The sequence below is a fragment of the Anabrus simplex genome, chromosome 1 (assembly GCF_040414725.1).
Source record: "Anabrus simplex isolate iqAnaSimp1 chromosome 1, ASM4041472v1, whole genome shotgun sequence".
NCBI classification, from domain to species: Eukaryota; Metazoa; Arthropoda; class Insecta; order Orthoptera; family Tettigoniidae; genus Anabrus; species Anabrus simplex.
Window position 1 is genome coordinate 827,189,832 of NC_090265.1, and position 20,437 is coordinate 827,210,268.

The following is a 20,437-nucleotide window of genomic DNA, read 5'->3' on the forward strand; positions in this document are numbered from 1 at the left end:
AAGGGACAGCAAAATATTGTTATAGCAGAGTTCTCGTTATATGCCATACTCGCTATAGCGGACTTCTACTGTAGTCCAATCTTTTTCCGCTTTATTGCATATAAACCAAATAAAAATAAGTGAGTTATTCCACATTTTCAATACAAATTAAATCGTGTTTATTATATAAACATTTAATGGGATTAGTTTCGATGTATTTAAAGGTCATCTTCAGCCATATTGTGTGTAGAACAAAGTATTTGAAACACAGTTGTTTTAAAGATGGTCTTAAAACATAGAAATTTGACACTATAAAAAATTGTTTATAGAATTTCCTGAAAACACATTTGTTGTAAGAGATTAGTTTACTTAGCTGTAGGAATATACAAGAAGAAGTTTTACCAAGGAAGATGTTCAATAAATTTCCAATGTCATTGAAATCATTTAACCCTTACCCCTCGAATTAAAGTTCTCTGTGTTGTCCCTACTACTCGTATTTTAAATGTAAATTAAATTAGATGGCAGTGTAGCCGTCAGCTGTCCAGTCACGCACACGAAAGCTCGAGCGATAGTAAACAAACATGGTCGCCATGTGCTCTTCTAGTCATATATATGTTGTATATGTCAGGCAACACACGAAACCACAGTACTTTTGCACCTCTGCTCCTAATGAATATATCTAATTGCCTTTCATGATGCCTAAATGTGAACTGACGATGGTCAGTTTGTGTACCCTAACCCAACATGTACCTGATACCTTTGTGAGAATATTCAGCTAATTTTGAATAAAAGCTAATGTTTTATACAATTCTTGATAGTACTTTTTGGGAATTATGCATTTTTACAAAATTATGCATGCGCAGGTTAAATACACATACACAGTAGCCTCTTCTTTACTTTGAACACTTGTCAGTCGATAAATTATTCTCTAATGAATCACTTAATGTGACTGCCAGTTGCTCTAAAGCCCTCAATATAAGTTAACATCTCAGCGGTCGAAGGGAATTTCATCATACACTTGGCTACCCACCGATTGATAACGTTCCCTTTCGACTAGTATGCTCACCTCAACATGTCAAACAAACTCTTCCCACAAATACCACATCAAAGAATATGGCCTTTCTTTTATATCAGCCTTATATGAGAATTCATTCCACCATTTTAATACAAAGAATATAAAATCTTTAACTTAATTCATATCTTCAAGCGCCTTTTCACTTTCATTTTTTAATGTCATTAATCTGCATGGATACCTTCAATATTTTTTTACATTATTTTCTTTATACACAACTATATAGAATTTCCTTTCCACTGCAATAACATATTTGTTCAACTCACATTTTACTAAGACAATACTTTGCATATATGCTCAGTTCTACATTTCGTTAAGATTATGAATGATTTTAAAGTGTATCTAGCGCGGCTGTGAGCTTGCATCCGGGAGATAGTAGGTTCGAATCCCACTATCGGCAGCCCTGAAGATGGTTTTCCGTGGTTTCCCATTTTCACACCAGGCAAATGCTGGGGCTGTACCTTAATTAAGGCCACGGCCGCTTCCTTCCAACTCCTAGGCCTTTCCTATCCCATCGTCGCCATAAGACCTATCTGTGTCGGTGCGACGTAAAGCCCCTAGCAAAAAAAAAAAAAAAAAAAAAAAAAGTGTATCTACGCTTCACAGTGATAAGAAGAATATAAGATGACTTCTTCTCCTCTACCACAACACTATGCATATATGCCCATTTCCACATATCATCAAGACTGTGAATTTTGAATTGTATCCATGTTCTTGAATACTATGAAGAATATTATAAGACTTCTTCTTCTTGTATGTTCCTACAGCTAAGTGAACTAATCTCTTACAACAGATGTGTTTTCAGGAAATTCTATAAACAATTTTTTCATAGTGTCAAACTTCTATGTTTTAAGACCATCTTTAAAACAACTGTGTTTCAAATACTTTGTTCTACACACGATATGGCTGAAGATAACCTTTAAATAGGTTGAAACTAGTCCCATTAAATGTTTATTTAATAAACACAATTTAATTTGTATTGAAAAGGTGGAATAACTCACTTATTATTTTTATTTGGTTTAATCAACCGTTTTGATGCCAGGTTCTAATATAGTGGTTGCGCTAAGAATGCCAAGACAATTTTAATGGAAATACACACACTAAAGAAGTAAATCCCTATTTATCCCTATTTAATTTTTTTTTTTTTTTTTTTTTTTGCATAGCACACAGGTGAATAGAGAACATATTAGTATGACTGTAATTGGAATAGAGTTTCATTTTGTTTATTTAAAAGTTTATGAATTTCTTATTTTTGAAATTTTCTTTTTCAAAATGTGACTTCTAGTTTTTACATTTATAGTATATCATTATGATTTAAAATAATCTGAGCTAAACTGTTGTAACAGTGAAGTTTTAAAGAGATCACTGCATTTTCGTACTGCTCATGTCTGAATCTCTTCCATCCACTGGGTAAAGCGGCACTCAAATGTTCCCAGTCAATGAGGGGTTAATTAAGGGATACATTGTTCTTACAGTTTTCCTTACTTGTTTGAAGGCAGTATTTCGCAGGCACTTCAAACTCGGGAGGTCTCTCCGTTGTGTAATTGGTAAATAATGGCGAATGGCTTTTAGTGCTGGGAGATCCCAGGAAGGTTCGGCTCGCCAGGTGCAGGTCTTTTGATTTGATGCCCGTAGGTGATGAGGATGAAATGATGGTGAAGACAACACATACACCCAGCCCCCGTGCCAGGGAAATTAACCAGTGATGGTTAAAATTCCCGACCCTGCCGGGAATTGAATCCGGGACCCCTGTGACCAAAGGCCAGGACACCAACCATTTATCCATGAAGCCGTACATATAATTGGTTGAGAACCACGACACAAATATTTAATCATGTCCTGGAACTGTGGGGAAGAAAATTGAAAAATGAATGAAAGATTTGCATTTTCTCTGATAGATATGAAATTGAAGTATTTACAAACTGGTACAATATCTGTTAAACAGCGATACAAAGCTTTCCATTGCCAGAAGGGTAACTTATCCAAGAGCTGTATTTGCCCTGTAGTGCCAGGAGGAATCTGGAGAATTTCTATACTGTTGTCTGGAAGAATCTCTTCAAGACCGCTTTTATCTCTATAAGTAGTCTAGGATTCGAACAGTAGCAAACTCTTGATTTCTGCGAATGGGAAGACTGCTTCTTTAAACCAATACTCTAATGCCTGTTTCCCATTTTTCCTGATTTTGTGGCTGTTACAGTTTTAGTTTCAGCATAAAATATTTCTTTGGAAACTTTCAGAGCAAAAGTTTGTGATGCCTCCTGATATACAGTGAATAATATCGGGAAAAGTGTTACGGCCATACCAACTGAGGCATAATTGTGTCTAAAGTAAAATTCTAAAAAGAATTTAATTTCATTACTTCATTTCATCACTTGGCATATTAGTGCACTAATTGATTGAACAACTGTTTCTGTATGTTTTTCACCAACAAACAATACGAGTCCTTTATGAGTCCTTTTTGTTCTAATTTTGTGCACAAAACCACTCTGATCTTCTTATTCTCTTAGTATTTTCCTGCTGGTTCAGGGGTCAATGTAGGTCACTAATGTCTTTGAGGGTTGAACCAGAAGTACTCCTGTAGCCTGTGGTAACTGAATGGGGAGGGCCCACGGAAAATAAATGGTGGTTGGTTCGTGTGAATGTTGTATAGACAAGAATTGTGTTTTTCCACACATTGAATCTATCAATACGGAAAATGAAATCTATATATATAAATAAGAGTTTTGTCTGTACATTGCTCAGAATTTGAAAAGAATGGTATTTCTGCATCAGTCTTGTCCACAGTAACAAGGAAATGCAGTTTTCACTTTTCCGTAATTTCTGTCTGTCTGTCTGTATGTATGTATGTACTCGCATCACTAGAAAACGGCTAAAGAGAATTTAATGAAAATTGGTATGCAAAGTCGGGGAATAAGTCGCTACAATCTAGGCCATAAATAATTTTATTCATGCTGATTGAAATGGTAGCTTAGGGGAAGGCCTAAAATTTAATTTTCAAATATTTATGTTATTAGTAGTCCTATCTTAAAAAAAATTGGTATGCAAAGTCGGGAAATAAGTCGCTACAATCTAGGCTAAAATAGTTTTATTCACGCTGAGTGAAATGGTAGTTTAGGGGAAGGCCTAAAATTTAATTCTGAAATATTTATATTATTAGTGGTCCTATCTCACTGAAAATTGGTATACAAAGTCGGGAAATAAGTCTCTACAATCTAGGCTGTAAATCATTTAATTCACGCTGGGTGAAATGGTAGTTTAGTAGAAGGCCTAAAATTTAATTCTCAAATAATTATATTATTAGTGGTCGTATCGATAAATACTACATAATCAGTGTTATAGAGAATTAAATTTCCGACCATTTATGTCTTATACATTTTTACCATACCGGCTATGATAACACAGATATTCATGAATTTTTATTTTTGTTGCTAAGTCCATATCAACGCCGAGCCATGAGAAAATGGGTTAACAGAATTTCATGAAAATCGGTATATAGAGTCGGGGAATAAGAAACTACAGTCCAAGCTATAAACAATTTTGTTCACCCTGGATGAAATTGTAGTTTAGGGGAAGATGCCTAAAATGTAATTTTTAAATACCTATGTTATTCGTCCTATCGAAAAGTACTACATAAAAATAGAGAATACATTTTCCGGTCATTTGTTTTCTTCAGTTATACCATACCGACTATGATGAGTGGTATTTCAGAGTCAGAAGAAAACTAAATATGAAAGCCTACAATATCGAAAGAGCATAACATTGATCAACAATAACATTACATTGAACATTGTTTGTTGTGATGTTCTTTGTCTCCTATGCTGCCTCTCAACTCGAATAGATGGGACTACTGTTGCGTACAGAGTATAATAGCCTGACTGAATATTGGCGGGATATAGCTGGGGAGTTAAGAAAGCTTTCTTCTTTAGCATGCCCTTCCTCTGGTTCATATATTTTCTGATACAGCTGGTACGTGACACACTGGTTCATCATAGTATTCCAGCTATTCGGTCCCTACTGTAACGTGCTGTTTTGAATGAGCAGTAGTCATACTTAAGGCAGAGGCTTACTTAGTAGAGTAGTAGTATGGCCTGGTCTAGAATAACAATTTAGGCCTATTCCAAATTATAGCACCACATTTCACTAAATAACTCAAATTTCAACCCTGAAAAGAGCCATTTCTTAAGAAAAGCTTCTTCCTCTTCATTTTTTAAATATTAAATTCTACATTCATTCTATTCCAAATTAGCAGTGAAGAGGGGGTTTCTCCTCTGGCTTGGAGGAAAAATTTGCCTCCAAGTCAGATAGATTTTTCCGCCGCCAGTGAGGTGAACTGATACTTTCCGACTCATCGGGTACTCCTAGGAAACAGATTAGTAAAAGGACATAGTTTTTGCCCTGGGAGTCGCCAGTGTTTTTACCCCCTCCCCGCCGAAAATGGACGAAGAGTGTTTACGGCTCACGCCTGTGTGCGGCTTAGTCATTTCAGCTCTGGAACTTTGGACTGTTAGACCGGCAGTGTAGTGCTGTTCGTTGAAAGTGAGAAAATGTGTGGTTTTTCATTTGATCAGTACTTCATATGAGAGCATTGCTTTTAATCGTTCCATTCCTACTAACGTCATTGTAATGCATGTTCATTTCAGTTGGGAAAACCACTAAGACAGTCTTTCTGAGGATGTAAAAAGGCAGGTGGAGAGTGAGTGCCTACCATTATAATGAAAGCTCGCCAACCTGATTGTGACTGATGGTAGGCAAACGGGTCTACCATTACAGTGAAAATTCCCTAACTCAGTCTTCATATGAGAAAAGATGATTGGTGACTTCCCCGTCACGTTTTTAGGGTAACGTTTAGAGCTTTGCAATTTAATACAATCTTGCTCACAACGTATACACTACCTAACCTAGAATGCTGTATACAGTGTAGAATTCCGTAGTGAAGCACGGGTATATCAGCTAGTTTATAAATAATAAAACGTGAATGTTGACGGAGTGGAAGGAGTACCTTTGGAAGTAGGTCTGTTTTTCTGTCTGTTGTGTAAAGAAGAACAAGGCACCGCTGGTATATGTGTTTTATTGACTGTGTGCACTCCACAGAGGGCATACGAAACAGAAAACATTATGCTCAGGTATTGGCCGGGAGTGAACGTTTTAAATTCAGAATCTTCATATCAGCATTTATTGTGTCATTCCAGTGCTGCTTTGGACGTCCCCGTGGATGTTGCCCATTCATTTCAAAGGAGTGGGTGAAATTGGCAACTGTTCCAGGTACAGCACGCAGGACGCTGGTGAATGGTGTTGTTTTTGACATGATACAGGAGTGTGATGCCCATCGACCAACAGAGCATACGCATTTCCATGTTGTGTAATTGGTGCTCGGTAGCTTTGTCCATAGGTTGACATTCAACATTGTATAAAGCGACCGGACTTGCTAACATCTGATATGATGTGTAAGATAGGACCTGCTGTCGGATTATCTTCTGGAATAGGACTTTTTCTTTTCCCTCTTCTTCTTGCACATATACATGGGATACAAATATAGTGATTTTTCTACTTTTGATTCTATATTTTTTCTTGAAGTGACTCAACCAACCTGTAGATGTGCTAAAAAGCCCACAGTCATAGGTCTTCATCACAAATATTCCACTTTAACCTTCATGCTTCTGCAAACCGAGAAAATGTTTTTTATACAGTAATTTACTGTGTTCAATGGGACTTACTGATGTAGATTCTAATTGGTTCTTCCACATGTAGGTGACTGCAGTGTCGCTTCACTGGATTGATGGGAACCAGATTTGGGGGTCAAACTCGGATCTGTAGCACCTCTTAAATATGACAGTAGTGTGCTGCCTTATCTTTTAGATAATGCAGGTAGGTGTTACTGCTTCCACTATCACTATTTCTCTCCAGACATGACTCTGGGACAATGCTGTCACCCATGGGACAATTTTCAATTAGTTCAATCAAATGTCGACCCATATCCCTTTGTTCCAAAGTTATTTCACGGGAAGAAGATAAATCTTTTTCATGGAAATAACGTAATGCATACGGTAGAACATTAGCAGTTTCATGACTACTCTTTCAAAGGAATGTGTTAACTGCCTGGTGAAGAAAGCTCAAGGTAACATACTTGCTTCAACTGGTCACCAGGGCTTTCCACGTCGATTTATATGCTGTTAGATGTTTCCATGTCAGTTTGAGGCATCTCGAAATGGCAGCATAACTTTTGCTTTTTTTCTTATGTGAAATTTCATTGTCGGTTTCGATATGAAATTGATAGTTCCCTTGTTAGCTACGTTGGGATGCATTGAATGCTTAAATACCTATCCTTAGATTTGTGGAGAGTGGAGATGTTACAGAACCCCTTTTAGAGAAACGTTACAGATCTTATGGTGGTGATTGAATAGAACAGGGCTAGGACTGGGAAGGAAGCTATCATGGACTTAATTAAGGCACAGCCCTAGCAATTGCATGGTGTGAAAATGGGAACCATGGAAAACCATCTGGGGGCTGCTGACATGGAGATTTGAACCCATTATCTTCAGAATGCAAACTAACAGAATTACCAAATTTGACCATTTTTGGTCCTGTATTGGTTCGTATTGACTGAGATAATCAAATAACACGGCAGGTTATTAATGGGTCCGCCCTGTGAATATTTGTTTTCACCAAAACATTAATCTACATTATTAATTAATTGTACGTGTTTAGAGAAATTTATACCATTCTCTTAATCGGTGATACCAAAAGAACCTGCAAAACATCCTTACTTATTAGGACCCAAGATGAAAATTACAATTATTGAACCTATATTGTTTCAAATCAAATGAAAGAGGCAGGCATGATACCCCTACACTGCTGGACCTGTTCGTGAAATTAATGTTCGAAAAAAAAAACACTGAAAAGTTTATGTAATGTAGCACCAATATGATGTGAAGAAAAATTAGAAGATTGTGAATGTATTAAAAGACTGTTGTGTTATTTGTTTGCAAGGTAACAGCTACCTGCCTTGAACTGTGTAGCCAACTCACTTAGTGGCACGCCACAATAACTACTGAATTACTGTATAATCCTAAATTCCACCTGCACATTTTTTTTTTTAAACAGAATTATTGCTCCTTAAATTTGGGTGCGGGTCATATTTAAGACTTTCGTACCTTGGTCTCATAATACATAAGACATGGCAACTGCGATTTCATGCTATGCGACTTTGCAATGGCTGTAATCTCGCTCTGTTGTTCACTTCCGCGTATCTGGAAGCACATGGTTTGGTAGTTAATTAATTGTGTTCTGAGTGAAGAAGCATCAGTGGTAACAAGTGATGAATTCAAGAAAGCATTTGCAGTTATTTACTGTGAATGAGAAACTTAAAGTTGTAAGGGAAGCTGAAACTATCGGAAATCGTGCTGCTGGCAGGAAATATGATCCTGATGAATCGTGCATTTGCGATTGGAGGAAGAAGGCGGAAATGTTATTAAAACGTAACTGATAGGTGTGAGCTAGGTTATGGTTAGAGCCCTGCATGGATGCGGACATCTGCAGATATCCACGAAATTAGTGTCTTGGCGGATACAAACTGTATAGCAGTGTGGATAATATTGCTGATAATTTCTAAATGATGACATTTATTGATTGTCACTCTGGTATACTCTTACTTTTGCTTGTGGTTAGGTGACCCTTGACAGTGGTATGGGAGAATGATGATGTATAAAGAGCCTTGAGACCATAAACCCATAAATCTGACCTAAGCCTAATTGACTCCTGCCCACAATTAATGGAAGGAAGGAACAAAGGTCAGTAGTCGAAACCGACTTTCAACCTATTAGGTCGTGTTACGCACATTTAGTACGTGTTGAAGAGATGTTAAGTACAGAACAAAAATGGCCAACTGGACACCAGTGGAAACCGAACCCACAACCTCCCGATTACGCGTCGGTTCCTCTACCAATTGAGCTATGGTGGCCTAGGCCATCTTTGTTCTGTTTGAAAGGATCTAAGCTACAGGTCTGGCACTACTGCCATCACTCTGTAGAGTGCGTTTAAGTCGCCCATTGAGGGCCAAGTCAATGAATATTGAATTTTCATGACCGCATTGTAATCGAAACCGACTTTCAACCTATTAGGTCATGTTACATACATTTTGGTACGTGTTGAAGAGATGTTAAGTACAGAACAAAAATGGCCAACCGGACACCAGTGGGATCAATATTCAAAGGTCAGTACGTCGGTAGTTCGGTAGTTGTTGCAAGAGATAATCCCTCAGAAACCTGTGACTGTAGGGATTCTGGTGCCAGGTCTATTGTATTATGTTAACAGATCTACCTGTTTCAATACTTTGGGTGTAATATACTTTAGTTAAATATTTTCAGTATCCGCAGATGCGGATGAAGGAAGTGTGGATGCAGATATTATTTTGTATATATGAGCAGGGCTCTAGTTATGGTGGTATCAACTGAAATGTGTCAACTTAAATTATTATAGATCGCAAAGGAACTTAAAAAGGAGGGTTTTAAACAAAGAGTGACATTTTTGATTCTTCCAATGTTCTTTTAAGTATGAAACATGTAATGTATGGTGTAATATTTATATTGAACTTGTGTGTTCAACAGACTGAAAAGCTTTTAAGTTACATATCTTTGACAGTTAAACTTCCATGGAATTTTTGGTCTCCTTTTTCCAGTCCATACCAGTATAATTTGTAGCCACCTCTGAGAGCCTGTCTTTCTCCATTTTCTTTTTCTTTTTTCACTCAGACCTAGTACAGATATATTTCTTCTTTCCATCACATGAGTTCTTCTGTCTTTCCAGTTAGGGTCAAGATATTCATGTTCCCAATTCGTACTTCCCTTTTCTGACAAATTTGTCTATCATCATACCTGATAGATCTGCTCAAGAGTTATGTCACATTAGGTAATAATTTTGGTCTGAGGCTCTTTTTGTGTTTAAGAGCAATAAAAGTCATCAACCACTGGCATGCTAGGCCTATCGTGGATCTTTGTATAAGTGTTTGGTTTTGCACTAGATGGTCGGTGCCTGACAAGCGTTTCCTCATGTTATTTAGATCTATGGTTTATGCACCAATACTCAGGAGACCAATTGCAGCAGGGTCTAAATGTAAAAATGTAATCTCTAAAGGACATAGTTTTCCATTATTTGAAGCATAAATTACTGTATAATATAGATGCCTGTGTTTGTATTTTGATTTAAAATTTAAATATCATTTGAAATATCACTAATAGGCTGCCTAATAAATAACAAGACCTGGGTATTGCCATTTAGGTCATGAATTTTGATGTTTGTACTTCCATTAAAATCATTGTTACTTTTTTTTTTTACAGCATCGGCAGTTACTGAAAAAGGCTGCAGCCGGGAAATACATCAGTAGAGTGGAGCATAAGGTTGCTCTGGAGGCCACAAAGCCAGAAGAAACCTACCAATTAAATAAAATGGATGAGATATTCAAGGGAGATCCTGTAGAAAGAGCTGCAGAAATTGAGCAGTCTACAAAGCAAACACAGTCACATGATCAAAGCAAAAAGAAAAAGAAGTTCAAAAGCAAGAACAAGAGGAATAGTGAAATGCTCAAAAAGAAGAAAAAGAAAAAAAGAAAAGATCAATAAAGCATATGCTAGAAGGAATATTCTAAGTGTTTTATTTCTTTTGTAAAATCCCATACTTTTGCTCTGTAAAATAAATTTGATAAAATTAATGTATTGAAAGTACCTTTGAGTCAGATGTGAACTATCCTGCCATTCACTTGCATTTTATGACAACTTTAGACAACAGCCTGAGAGCTGCTGAAATTATGAGATTGCAAAGCATAGAAAATCTCAAGGCATGTTTCTAAAAGGTACAGATTTTAAAAATTCACTGTAAACTGTGGAAGAAATTTTATGATATTATCTTGCACTCGGTTGCAGAGGTAGATGATATGACAAGATTTCAGTCGTTATGATTTGTTCTTTTCTTCAATTCAACATCAATGGTATATCTTTCTGATTATTTTCACTAGTTTGGCCTCTTCTCAGGCAAGGTACAATGAAACCTCTTGAAGCTGTGTACATGATAAACAAACAGTCGCAAATTGTCTTTTTTAGTGGTGGTCTCTTTAAAAGTACAAACTATTTACTACTACTACTACTACTACTACTACTACTACTACTACTACTACTATCTCTTAGCCAGTGGTTGGACGAGATTGGCCTTAAAGTCAATGCACACTGCTATGGTGCTGTTGGATCACAAATGTTCAACATAAAATGATTTTCTTGGCCTGGCAGTGGAGGACTTCATGTTTGGCATCAGGAAGCCTAAGCCTTAGGTTTTTTAGGTCATCCAATGAGTAGATGTTTGTCGTCAGAGTAATCAGTGAGGTAGTCGGCATTGGATATTCAGCATGCATAGACAAATCACCACAATCTCCGATCTTGAATTCATTCTTTGATTGTTGGCTTCTACACTTCAGTCTGATGGTTTAGTTAGAGAGCCCATCATGCAGAGAGACCTCCATTATTAGCCAGAGACTTGCATTTGGAGTAGTTCCAGTTTGCTGATGCCTGCTTTTAGTAATGTCCACGTTTCAGAACCATACGACAGAACTGGAAGATGAGCGAGTGAAAGATGCAGATTTTAGTTTTGATCACGATGTTAAGTTTATTCCACGAGCACTATTCAAGCAATCCAGAAGGCAGATGAAGCAAGATCAATCCTCCTGTAAACTTCAGCAGTTGATGCCACTTTTTTTTTTCTCCTGCACTAATGAACCAATATATTAGAATTTAATACTAGTACTACATCACAATATTCCGGATTTAAATGTAATGGTACCGGGCAAGTTGGCCGTGCGGTTAGGGGTGCTCAGCTGTGAGCTTGCATATGGGAGATAATGGGTTCGAACCCCACTGTTGGCAGCCCTGAAGATGGTTTCCGTGGTTTCCAATGTTCACACCAGGCTGTACCTTAATTAAGGCCACGGCCGCTTCCTTCCCACTCCTAGGCCTTCCCTGACCCATCATCGCCATAAGACCTATCTTTGTTGGTGCAATGTAAAGCAAGTAGCAAAAGAAAAATGTAATGGTTTTAGAGAATAACAGGACTTATGAATTGTAAGATATAATCTGCATGTACAGAAGGAACATTAGAGTACGTCACAAATTGTCCTCCTTCGGGTAATGCATTATTGAAATCTGAGTCACTTTCTTCAAACGTTAATTGACCACAATATTTCTGTATTCTTTCTGCACCTCAGATAACAAGTCTATCAGTTTCTGATTCCCATGTGTTCATAGGCATCTTGCGATACTTTGCAATGCTTTGTTAAGTGGGATCGGTTCTATGTCAGGTATGCCATCTTCACTTTGGCTTTATGCCAGGTTTGCTATCATCACTATCTGTTACCTTCCTTTTAATGACATTTAGGATCTGGATCAATTTCCACAGCTACTTCGTCCCAATATTTTCCAGCCTTGAAGCATGAAATTTGTTTGTTTATTGCAGAAATGGTATTAATAGTGATGGGCAACGCTCTCGCTCGAGAATCTCGAGTCCGATCCTCCTGTAATGCAAGCTGTGCGATATACCTGTAACTACGACTGTAAACTTGATAGTATATTATTGGCAGTTATTGCATAAAATAACGTTCTCATATGAAAATTTGTGAGCCAATACATTTTGTAAAAAGCCTGGAAAAGTACTGCATGTTCAACAATGAACCCGTTAATACCATCAACGAAAGTGAATGCAGAATGTCAGTATCTGTTCACGACTTATTTGTGGTGGACATCTTAGCTGAATAACCATGCATAATTTGTGAATAACTGTAGATAGGATGTACACCTACTTGGATACTAGAGGCGTGCATAGTTCGAACCTGAGACGGAGAAGATGTGCTTTGCTAGATACGCAACCACCATTACACTTGAGTGGAACGTGTAATCTAAAATGCCCGACTTTTCTCCAATATTCTTTCAGCTGGGGTGATGGGCAACGCTCTCGAGACAGATTCTCATGTGCTGCGAACTATGCGACGTCCCAGTAACTACGAGTGTAAGCTTGATAGTCATCATCAGCAGTTCTCATATGGAAACGTGTGCGACGATAAATTTTGTCAAATGCCTAGGAAAGCACTGCATGTTGAACTATGAGCTCCTTAATACCACAAAGAAAGTGAAAACAGAATGCCAGTAAACTGTTCACGAGTTATGTCAGGTGGACTTAGCTGAATAACCTGTATAATTTGTTAATAACTGTTATTAGGATGTAAACCTACCTGGAGCCTCACAGTCGTCGGCAATGTAGCTTCATGTGATTCAGACTGGGCCGGAGGTGTTCTGTGACTATTCCCCTTCATTTATATCATGTTTTTAAGTGTCGGATCATCCCAGAAGCATTTCTGCCGATGTATTTTACATGTTTTGAATAAGCAACACAGCAGCCTGTGCTATGTCACATCTCTTCAAAATAACCGACATCCACGACTTACATTGCGTTTCGGACATCGTCTTCGAGTTGTCGCGTACAACTAGACACAATTTCACATTGCACCGTCATATATTGAATTACCAAATTATGACGCGAATATTCTATAACATTGTAAGGAATTATTTCCTTCGTCACCAAAATATCAGTAAACAGAAGCAGTATACATATGTTATTGAATGTGGGGTCTGATAACGATGTACACCTACCTGTTGAAAGAATTGGAGCAAACTGAAGCATTTTTATTACAAATTGCACTCATGCGTAATGGTGGTTGCACATGTAGCAAGGTGAATCTTGCCCCGTCTCGAGCTCGAATACTGCACACCTCTAGTATCCAGGTACATGTACCTACAGTAGCCGTCAGGTTCTGTACTTAAACCACTCATTCTTGTTCCTACCAGTGCATACAATGCCAGAGTAATTATGTTATACTGCGTCAAAATAGACCTGGGTAGAAATGAATGCCCTAGTCGCTTGTTGACACGTATTTACGAAATTGGGAAGGCCCGTGGTTGGCTATCTGCATACTCAGCACAAGCAACATTCAGCTCCGACTATCTGTAGGCCTTGGACACGCTGCTCGCCGCACAATGCGGGAACAACACACTCGAGATCTCTCGAAATTTCTCGTGAGAAATAGTGCCTGCGCTAGTCTCAAGAAATCCCGAGAAATCTCGAGACCTCGTCTCAGACTGCCCATCACTAGGTATTAACACCTGCTGCACTACACAGTTTATTCAGCTCACTTATGCATACATTTTCAACTCTACTGTCTTGAGTGTCCGCAGTATCCAAAGGTTAAAAGCGGAAATGAATGTAGCACTTCATTATTGTTTCTGGTTGCACTTCGTTTCAGGCATTTTTTACGCAGCTTAAATCGTCAGCTATTTTTTTGCAGATTTAGTTAGTTCATTGCCCATTTTTGCCTCCAGGCAACGTGCTTCTTTCAAAGCTTTAAGAAGGTGCATACTAGTGCTCTTGAAGGACCTCGAGTGATTTGATATGTGAATTACGGGTAGTTCCGAATTTTCTCCACATAAATTAGCAAAAGGGCCTATATAATTGATCTTTGTTTGGTCCTTGGGTGCCATCTCCAATCACTCCTTAGCGATTCTCTGTTAGTCAAACCTCTTGACATGGCCAAACTAGTGATGGCCAACGCTCTCGCTCGATGCTCTCGAGACTGATGTCATGAATCTCGAGACTCTCAAGACCGATTCTCCTGCGTTGCAATCCATGTCACGTCCCAGAACTATGAGTGTAAACTTTATACCATAAGCAATGATTGCGTGAAATAACATTTTCACATGGAACCATATGAGTCGATAAATGGCCCCTATAGTACCATTAACGAAAGTGAAAACAGAATGTCAATATCTTAAACTGTTCACAACTTATTTGAAGTGGAAATCTTAGCTGAATAATCCTGTATAATTAGTAAATAATTGCAAATAGGATGTACATCTATCCGGATACTAGAGGCGCGCATTATTTGAACTTGAGACGGGGCAAGATGTGCATGGCTGCATATGCAACCACCATTACACATGAGTGGAATGTCTAATCTAAAATGTCCGATTTGTTCCAATTTTTTCGACAGGGATTATGGGCAACGCTCTCGAGATGATACTTCTGTGCTGCGAGCTGTGTGACGTCCCAGTAACTATGAGTGTAAGCTTGATAGTATATCATCAGCAGTTCTCATTTGGAAACGTGTGTGCCGATAAATTTTGTCGAAAGCCTGGAAATGTACTGCATGTTGAACTATGAGCCCCTTATTACCATTAACAAAAGTGAAAACAGAATATCAGTATATTAAACGGTTCAAGAGTTATTTCAGGTGGACATCTTAGCTGAATAACCCTTACGTTATAATTTGTTAATAACTGTAGATAGGACGTACACCTGCCTGAATACGTCACAATTTTTGTTGGCAGGGTAGCTTCTTGTGGTGCAGACCAAGCTAGAGGTGTTCTGTGACAATTGATGGTGGTGGTGATTATTTTTTTAAGAGGAAGTACAACTAGGCAACCATCCTCTATACAACACTATTTACCGAGCTCGATAGCTGCAGTCGCTTAAGTGCGGCCAGTATCCAGTAATCGGGAGATAGTGGATTCCAACCCCACTGTCGGCAGTCCTGAAGATGGTTTTCTGTGGTTTCCCATTTTCACACCAGGCAAATGCTGGGGCTGTACCTTAATTAAGGCCACGGCCGCTTCCTTCCCATTCCTAGGCCTTTCCCATCCCATTGTCGCCATAAGACATATCTCTGTCGGTGCGATGTGAAGCAAATAGGAAAACAAAAAAAACCCCACTATTCAGAGAGAAAGAATGGAAGGAATCCGACACTTCGAAAAATGCAGGTGTTGGCCAAAGGAAGACTAGGGCCAAGAAGGGCGTGAAAATGAAAAACACCCTAGGCCTCGAGCGCTGTAATACCATCGGGGTTGGAAAAGAACAATAGTTGACAGAGAGGTCAGATAGGATAGTAGGATAGATGAAAGTGAGGAGACTGGCACAAGTAAGTGGAAAATATCATGATTCAGCTGAGGGTCCCGTGGTCGCCAACCCATGCTTCCAAGTTAAGAGACACTTTTAGTCGCTTCTTACGACAGGCAGAGGATACCGTGGGTATTATACCGTCCCCACCCACAGGGGTTTTCTGTGACGATCTTCATAGATATTGTGCGTTTTTAAGCTGTAGTGGCGATTGGGAATTAGAAGTGAGGGGGAAAGAAACTGCACAGTCAACAAGAAGTAATGCGACGGGGGTGTGTGTGTGTGTGTGTGTGTGTGTGTGTGTGTGTGTGTGTGTGTGTGTGTGTGTACAAAACAATGAAAAAAATTGAAGTCTGTAACAATAGGAGATTTCCGGAATAAATGATCTCTTAATTTTAATGATATGTATTAAAATTAAGTAAGAATGTGATACACCTTAAAATACGGCGCCGAGTTGGTGGCTGATTTCAAAGATTAGTTCATTCAGTAGAACCTCGTTGGGATGTTTCTGCAGTGGACAAGGTAAGAGAATGTGTTAAGGGAGAAAACGTACTATTGAATACACAAGTAAAAACTATCCAACAGTTATACGTACAGTTAACACTCGATCTGTATTTTTTTATTTCTCAACATGAGTGCATTTTACGTCATGTATGTACGGGTACAGTAAAAGATAAAAGCTATCTACCATTTCTATGAAGATGAGATGAGAATATTAAAAGGCATAAAAAAGATGAGAAAACAAATACGAAAACCTTTTCTACCGGGGATTATTAAATAACAAGTGTTTTTAAAGGTATGTAAAACACCAGACCACTGGGGTAGCCAAGGGGGGGCCCCATGGGGGCCAGCACACCTCCCCCCCCTAATGTTTCCTAGAACTAGAGCGAGGATCAGCCGTTGTTTTACGTACGGTACGAACAACTTAAAAACTTATGCCGAAATGTTAAATTAGCATAGCGACAAAGAATGTACTAGCAAGGCTCAATAGGGCCATACATAATTTTCCATATTTGTACTGCTTGAATGAAAGGAAAACACTTAGGATTATGATGTGTGAGGATATTTCCCCATAGAGCACCGAGATAACGGGGGCCACGACCAGAAACAGTTGCAAACTTGCAACATCATGTCAGATTTTGCACATCGGTTCCAGGAAACAACAATATCCTAGGGATCCTGGGGTTGTACCGTGGTTGAGAGATGTGCTGTGTTTAAGTTGCAGCGTTGGGAAGACTATAAGAGGCTTGTGAGTTGCACGTTATTTCCTCAATTTGTGCCATATAAGTAACTTCTTTTTGAAGATGGACCGTTTTGTCATAATGAAGCCAAACTTCTTGTCTTCTTTCTTGATGCTCATGGGCTCTTGTATTTTTACCCAGTCACTACACTTTTAATATAGAAAAACACACGAGAAACTATATGATTCCATAAAGTCACACATGGGATAAAGCGGATTCACACGTAAAAAACACAAACTATTATGTAATGAGCAGTATTACTATGGGATACATAAGCCTCGTAGAGAAGGGATTGTACACACAGTTCAAATGGAAGCAGGAGCGAGAATGAAATTCACAAAGTCAATTGAGCATCATTGAGAAATTAAGAACCTGTATCTTGGCAGGGGAAGGGTCAGATAACAAACATGGAATACTAGTAGGAAAGGGAATTTTCATCCGTATGAGAGTATGGAGAAATTTACGGCGAGGATGTAAATAGACAGGACATTGGGAAAAAAAACATGATTAGAGTTGCCATCAGAATCACCACACACACAATAAGGCAAAGTAGCGAGCTGAAAACAATATTTATATTGGGGGCTAAGAGCATGATTGAACCGGAGGCGGATAATGTTAGTGATATGTCGTCATGAATATGTTCCCTTATAAAACCAAGGTTGTGAGGGGATGGATGGTTGAAGCTGATAATAGTAGTGGCCTTTGGAATGTGCTGATTGACTCCATTGACCTTGCCAAGCCCGGTAGGCAGTCTCCTGTAAACACGGGAAGTAATCCAGGGGAGGTATAGCTATTGGGAGGTGGGGAGGTGCAAAGTCGACTGGCTTCTTTACAATTTATTCTTTAGCAGTGGAATCAGCGAGTTCATTAGCTGCAATGTGAGAATGCCCTGGGATCCAGACAAGCGTTAAATATACTCCATCATGCTCAAGTTGTAAAAGTAAAGATTTAACAGGGTATACATACCAATTGAGAGAGGGGGAAGATGATGTTAGAGCATGTAAAACACTTTGAACATTGGTATAAATTGTAACTTTGGGGAAGGAATGTTGTTGGGTATACAGTAAGGTTTGTTGGATAGCAAATAATTCGGCCAAGAAAATGGAAAATGTTACTGGGAGGTGAAAACGTTCTATTGTGTGGGAGTGAGAAATGTAAAAAGCAGCACCAATGCCGTGGGAATGTTTAGAACCATCAGTATATATATTCACGCCACCTACGAAAGAAGTGAGGTGCGGATTTTTCCAATGAGGGACAAGGTAGACTGGAATTAGTCATGGATACGGAAAATAAAGACTTATTAGAATAAATTACATTAGGGATATACTGAAAACTATCAAAAGGAAAAGAATACATAGGGAGTGTAGATGTTTTAAGAAGCGAAGTTCGAAAATTATTAAAGCTAATATAAGCTGTGTATATAGCGGGAAATCGTCCAGTACGGGGAGGGCTTGCTTGATAATATTCATATAAGAGCTGTAGCTTCGGGAATAAAGGGGAGGAGGAAAAGGCAAGGCATTTTGGAGCAAATATTTCTGAGCAAGCATACACCGTCTAAGTACTAGGGGAAATTCACCTGCCTCTACTAATAATGCATTAGTAGGGGTAGTCTTGAGAGCTCCAAGGCAAAGTCGTAAAGCACGAAATTGAAGGGTATTAAGTAGCGTAAGGGATGTAAGCAAGGCTGAATGTATGATATGAGAACAACAGTCAAAATATGAGCGAATAGTCGCTTTATATAATGAGAGGGCGGTAACGGGATCCGCACCCCACTGGCGCCGTATAACAGTTTGTAAAACTTGAAGGTATCTATTAGCTTTTTGACGTAATGATGTAAGATGCCGTTGCCAAGTAAGCTTTTGGTCAAATATTATCCCAAGGTATTTAATGAAATACTATGTTCTTGAAAAGTGAGAGGGGAGTGATCATATGAACGCTTCTGTGTAAAGAGCATTGTGGCGCATTTATTGAGAGATAACCGGAGTCCATTATCATGAAACCACATGTATACCTCACTCACAACGTTACTCATAAGTGTGCGTGCCTCATCAATATAATTATGAGATGTGTATAAAACTATTGTCATCCGGATAAATGAGAACACGAACATGCAGCGAAATAAGGTGTTCAAGATCACTAATATGTAATGCAAAAAGAAGGCCACTTAATATATCTCCTTGAGGCAAGATGATCTTTCGATTTAATCTTCCAACCCACTTTAAGAGCCATTCTTTGAATATTAAAGCCAGTCATCCATCCATCCATGAGAGTTGATCATAGTCTACTGGAAATTGCTGCACATCTTTAAAGCATCATGGGTTATTGCGTTTGCCAATTACCAGAAGCCTTCTTTGTCGCCATTCATGTTTATGCAGCACAAGACAGTTAACAGTTTGCTTGATGTATGTCATCCTTTAGTACTTTCATTCTTGAACAAATAAGTATGCTTAGGCAAGGCACAATAATACAGACAAGACCACACTATATTAAACACACAATCCAAGAGTATTCGCGAATAATTTTTGACCACTCCTCTTCTGTCCATCTTTGTACTCAATGTTCTCTCATTTTTCCAGAGTTAAAATTATCCTTCTGTTGTTACAAAATCATCTTATTCCATTTCCTTAACAAGTCACATTAATGTCACATTAATTTTAGTCACATTAATGGTCCATCAACATGTGCATCTTGTTCGTGAACATTAGTGAACCAAAGTCTTAAAGCTGATTCAGTTTCATTGTTTTTGCCACCACAAAAGCTTTTACAGTTCAAGTTTTGCTTTTCTTTCCCAGCCTTCACAGTATTGCCTCGATTTTATTAACAATTTGCAGAGATGGTGTGAAATCTGTAAATGTACTGCTGCACTGCATTGACACATTCTAAGCAATTTGTTCAATAATTGAAAGTTTATCTTTAAGGTTTAAATCATTAGGTTTTTTTCTCCACACTAGCGATAATTACCCTGTAATAACTTAAACTTCACAATGTACAACCCGTGGAATTATTACTCAAAGGTGAAAGTCGAGTAAGTGAATGGCTGACAGCACCGCCTTCTACTTTGTCCTTCAGAATTTGTTAACACTACGACCAGAGGGTCAAAGAGTGCAGATAGTGTAACTCATTTTGTGAATGCAGTACAGCCACCTTTATTCTTAGACAAAGTTTTATG

The 20,437-nt window shown here is 38.5% G+C and overlaps 1 protein-coding gene across 1 annotated transcript in view; it reads left to right on the forward strand.

Annotated features, from left to right (window-relative positions):
- The window catches only part of LOC136873882 (ribosome biogenesis protein BRX1 homolog), a 70,115-nt gene extending 59,430 nt beyond the window's left edge, over nt 1-10,685 (forward strand). The window contains exon 7 of the mRNA XM_067147189.2: nt 10,384-10,685. Coding sequence (XP_067003290.2) covers nt 10,384-10,665 — 282 coding nt within the window. The 3' untranslated portion in view covers nt 10,666-10,685. The remainder of the gene's footprint in view (nt 1-10,383) is intronic.
- Nucleotides 10,686-20,437: the final 9,752 nt, after the last annotated feature.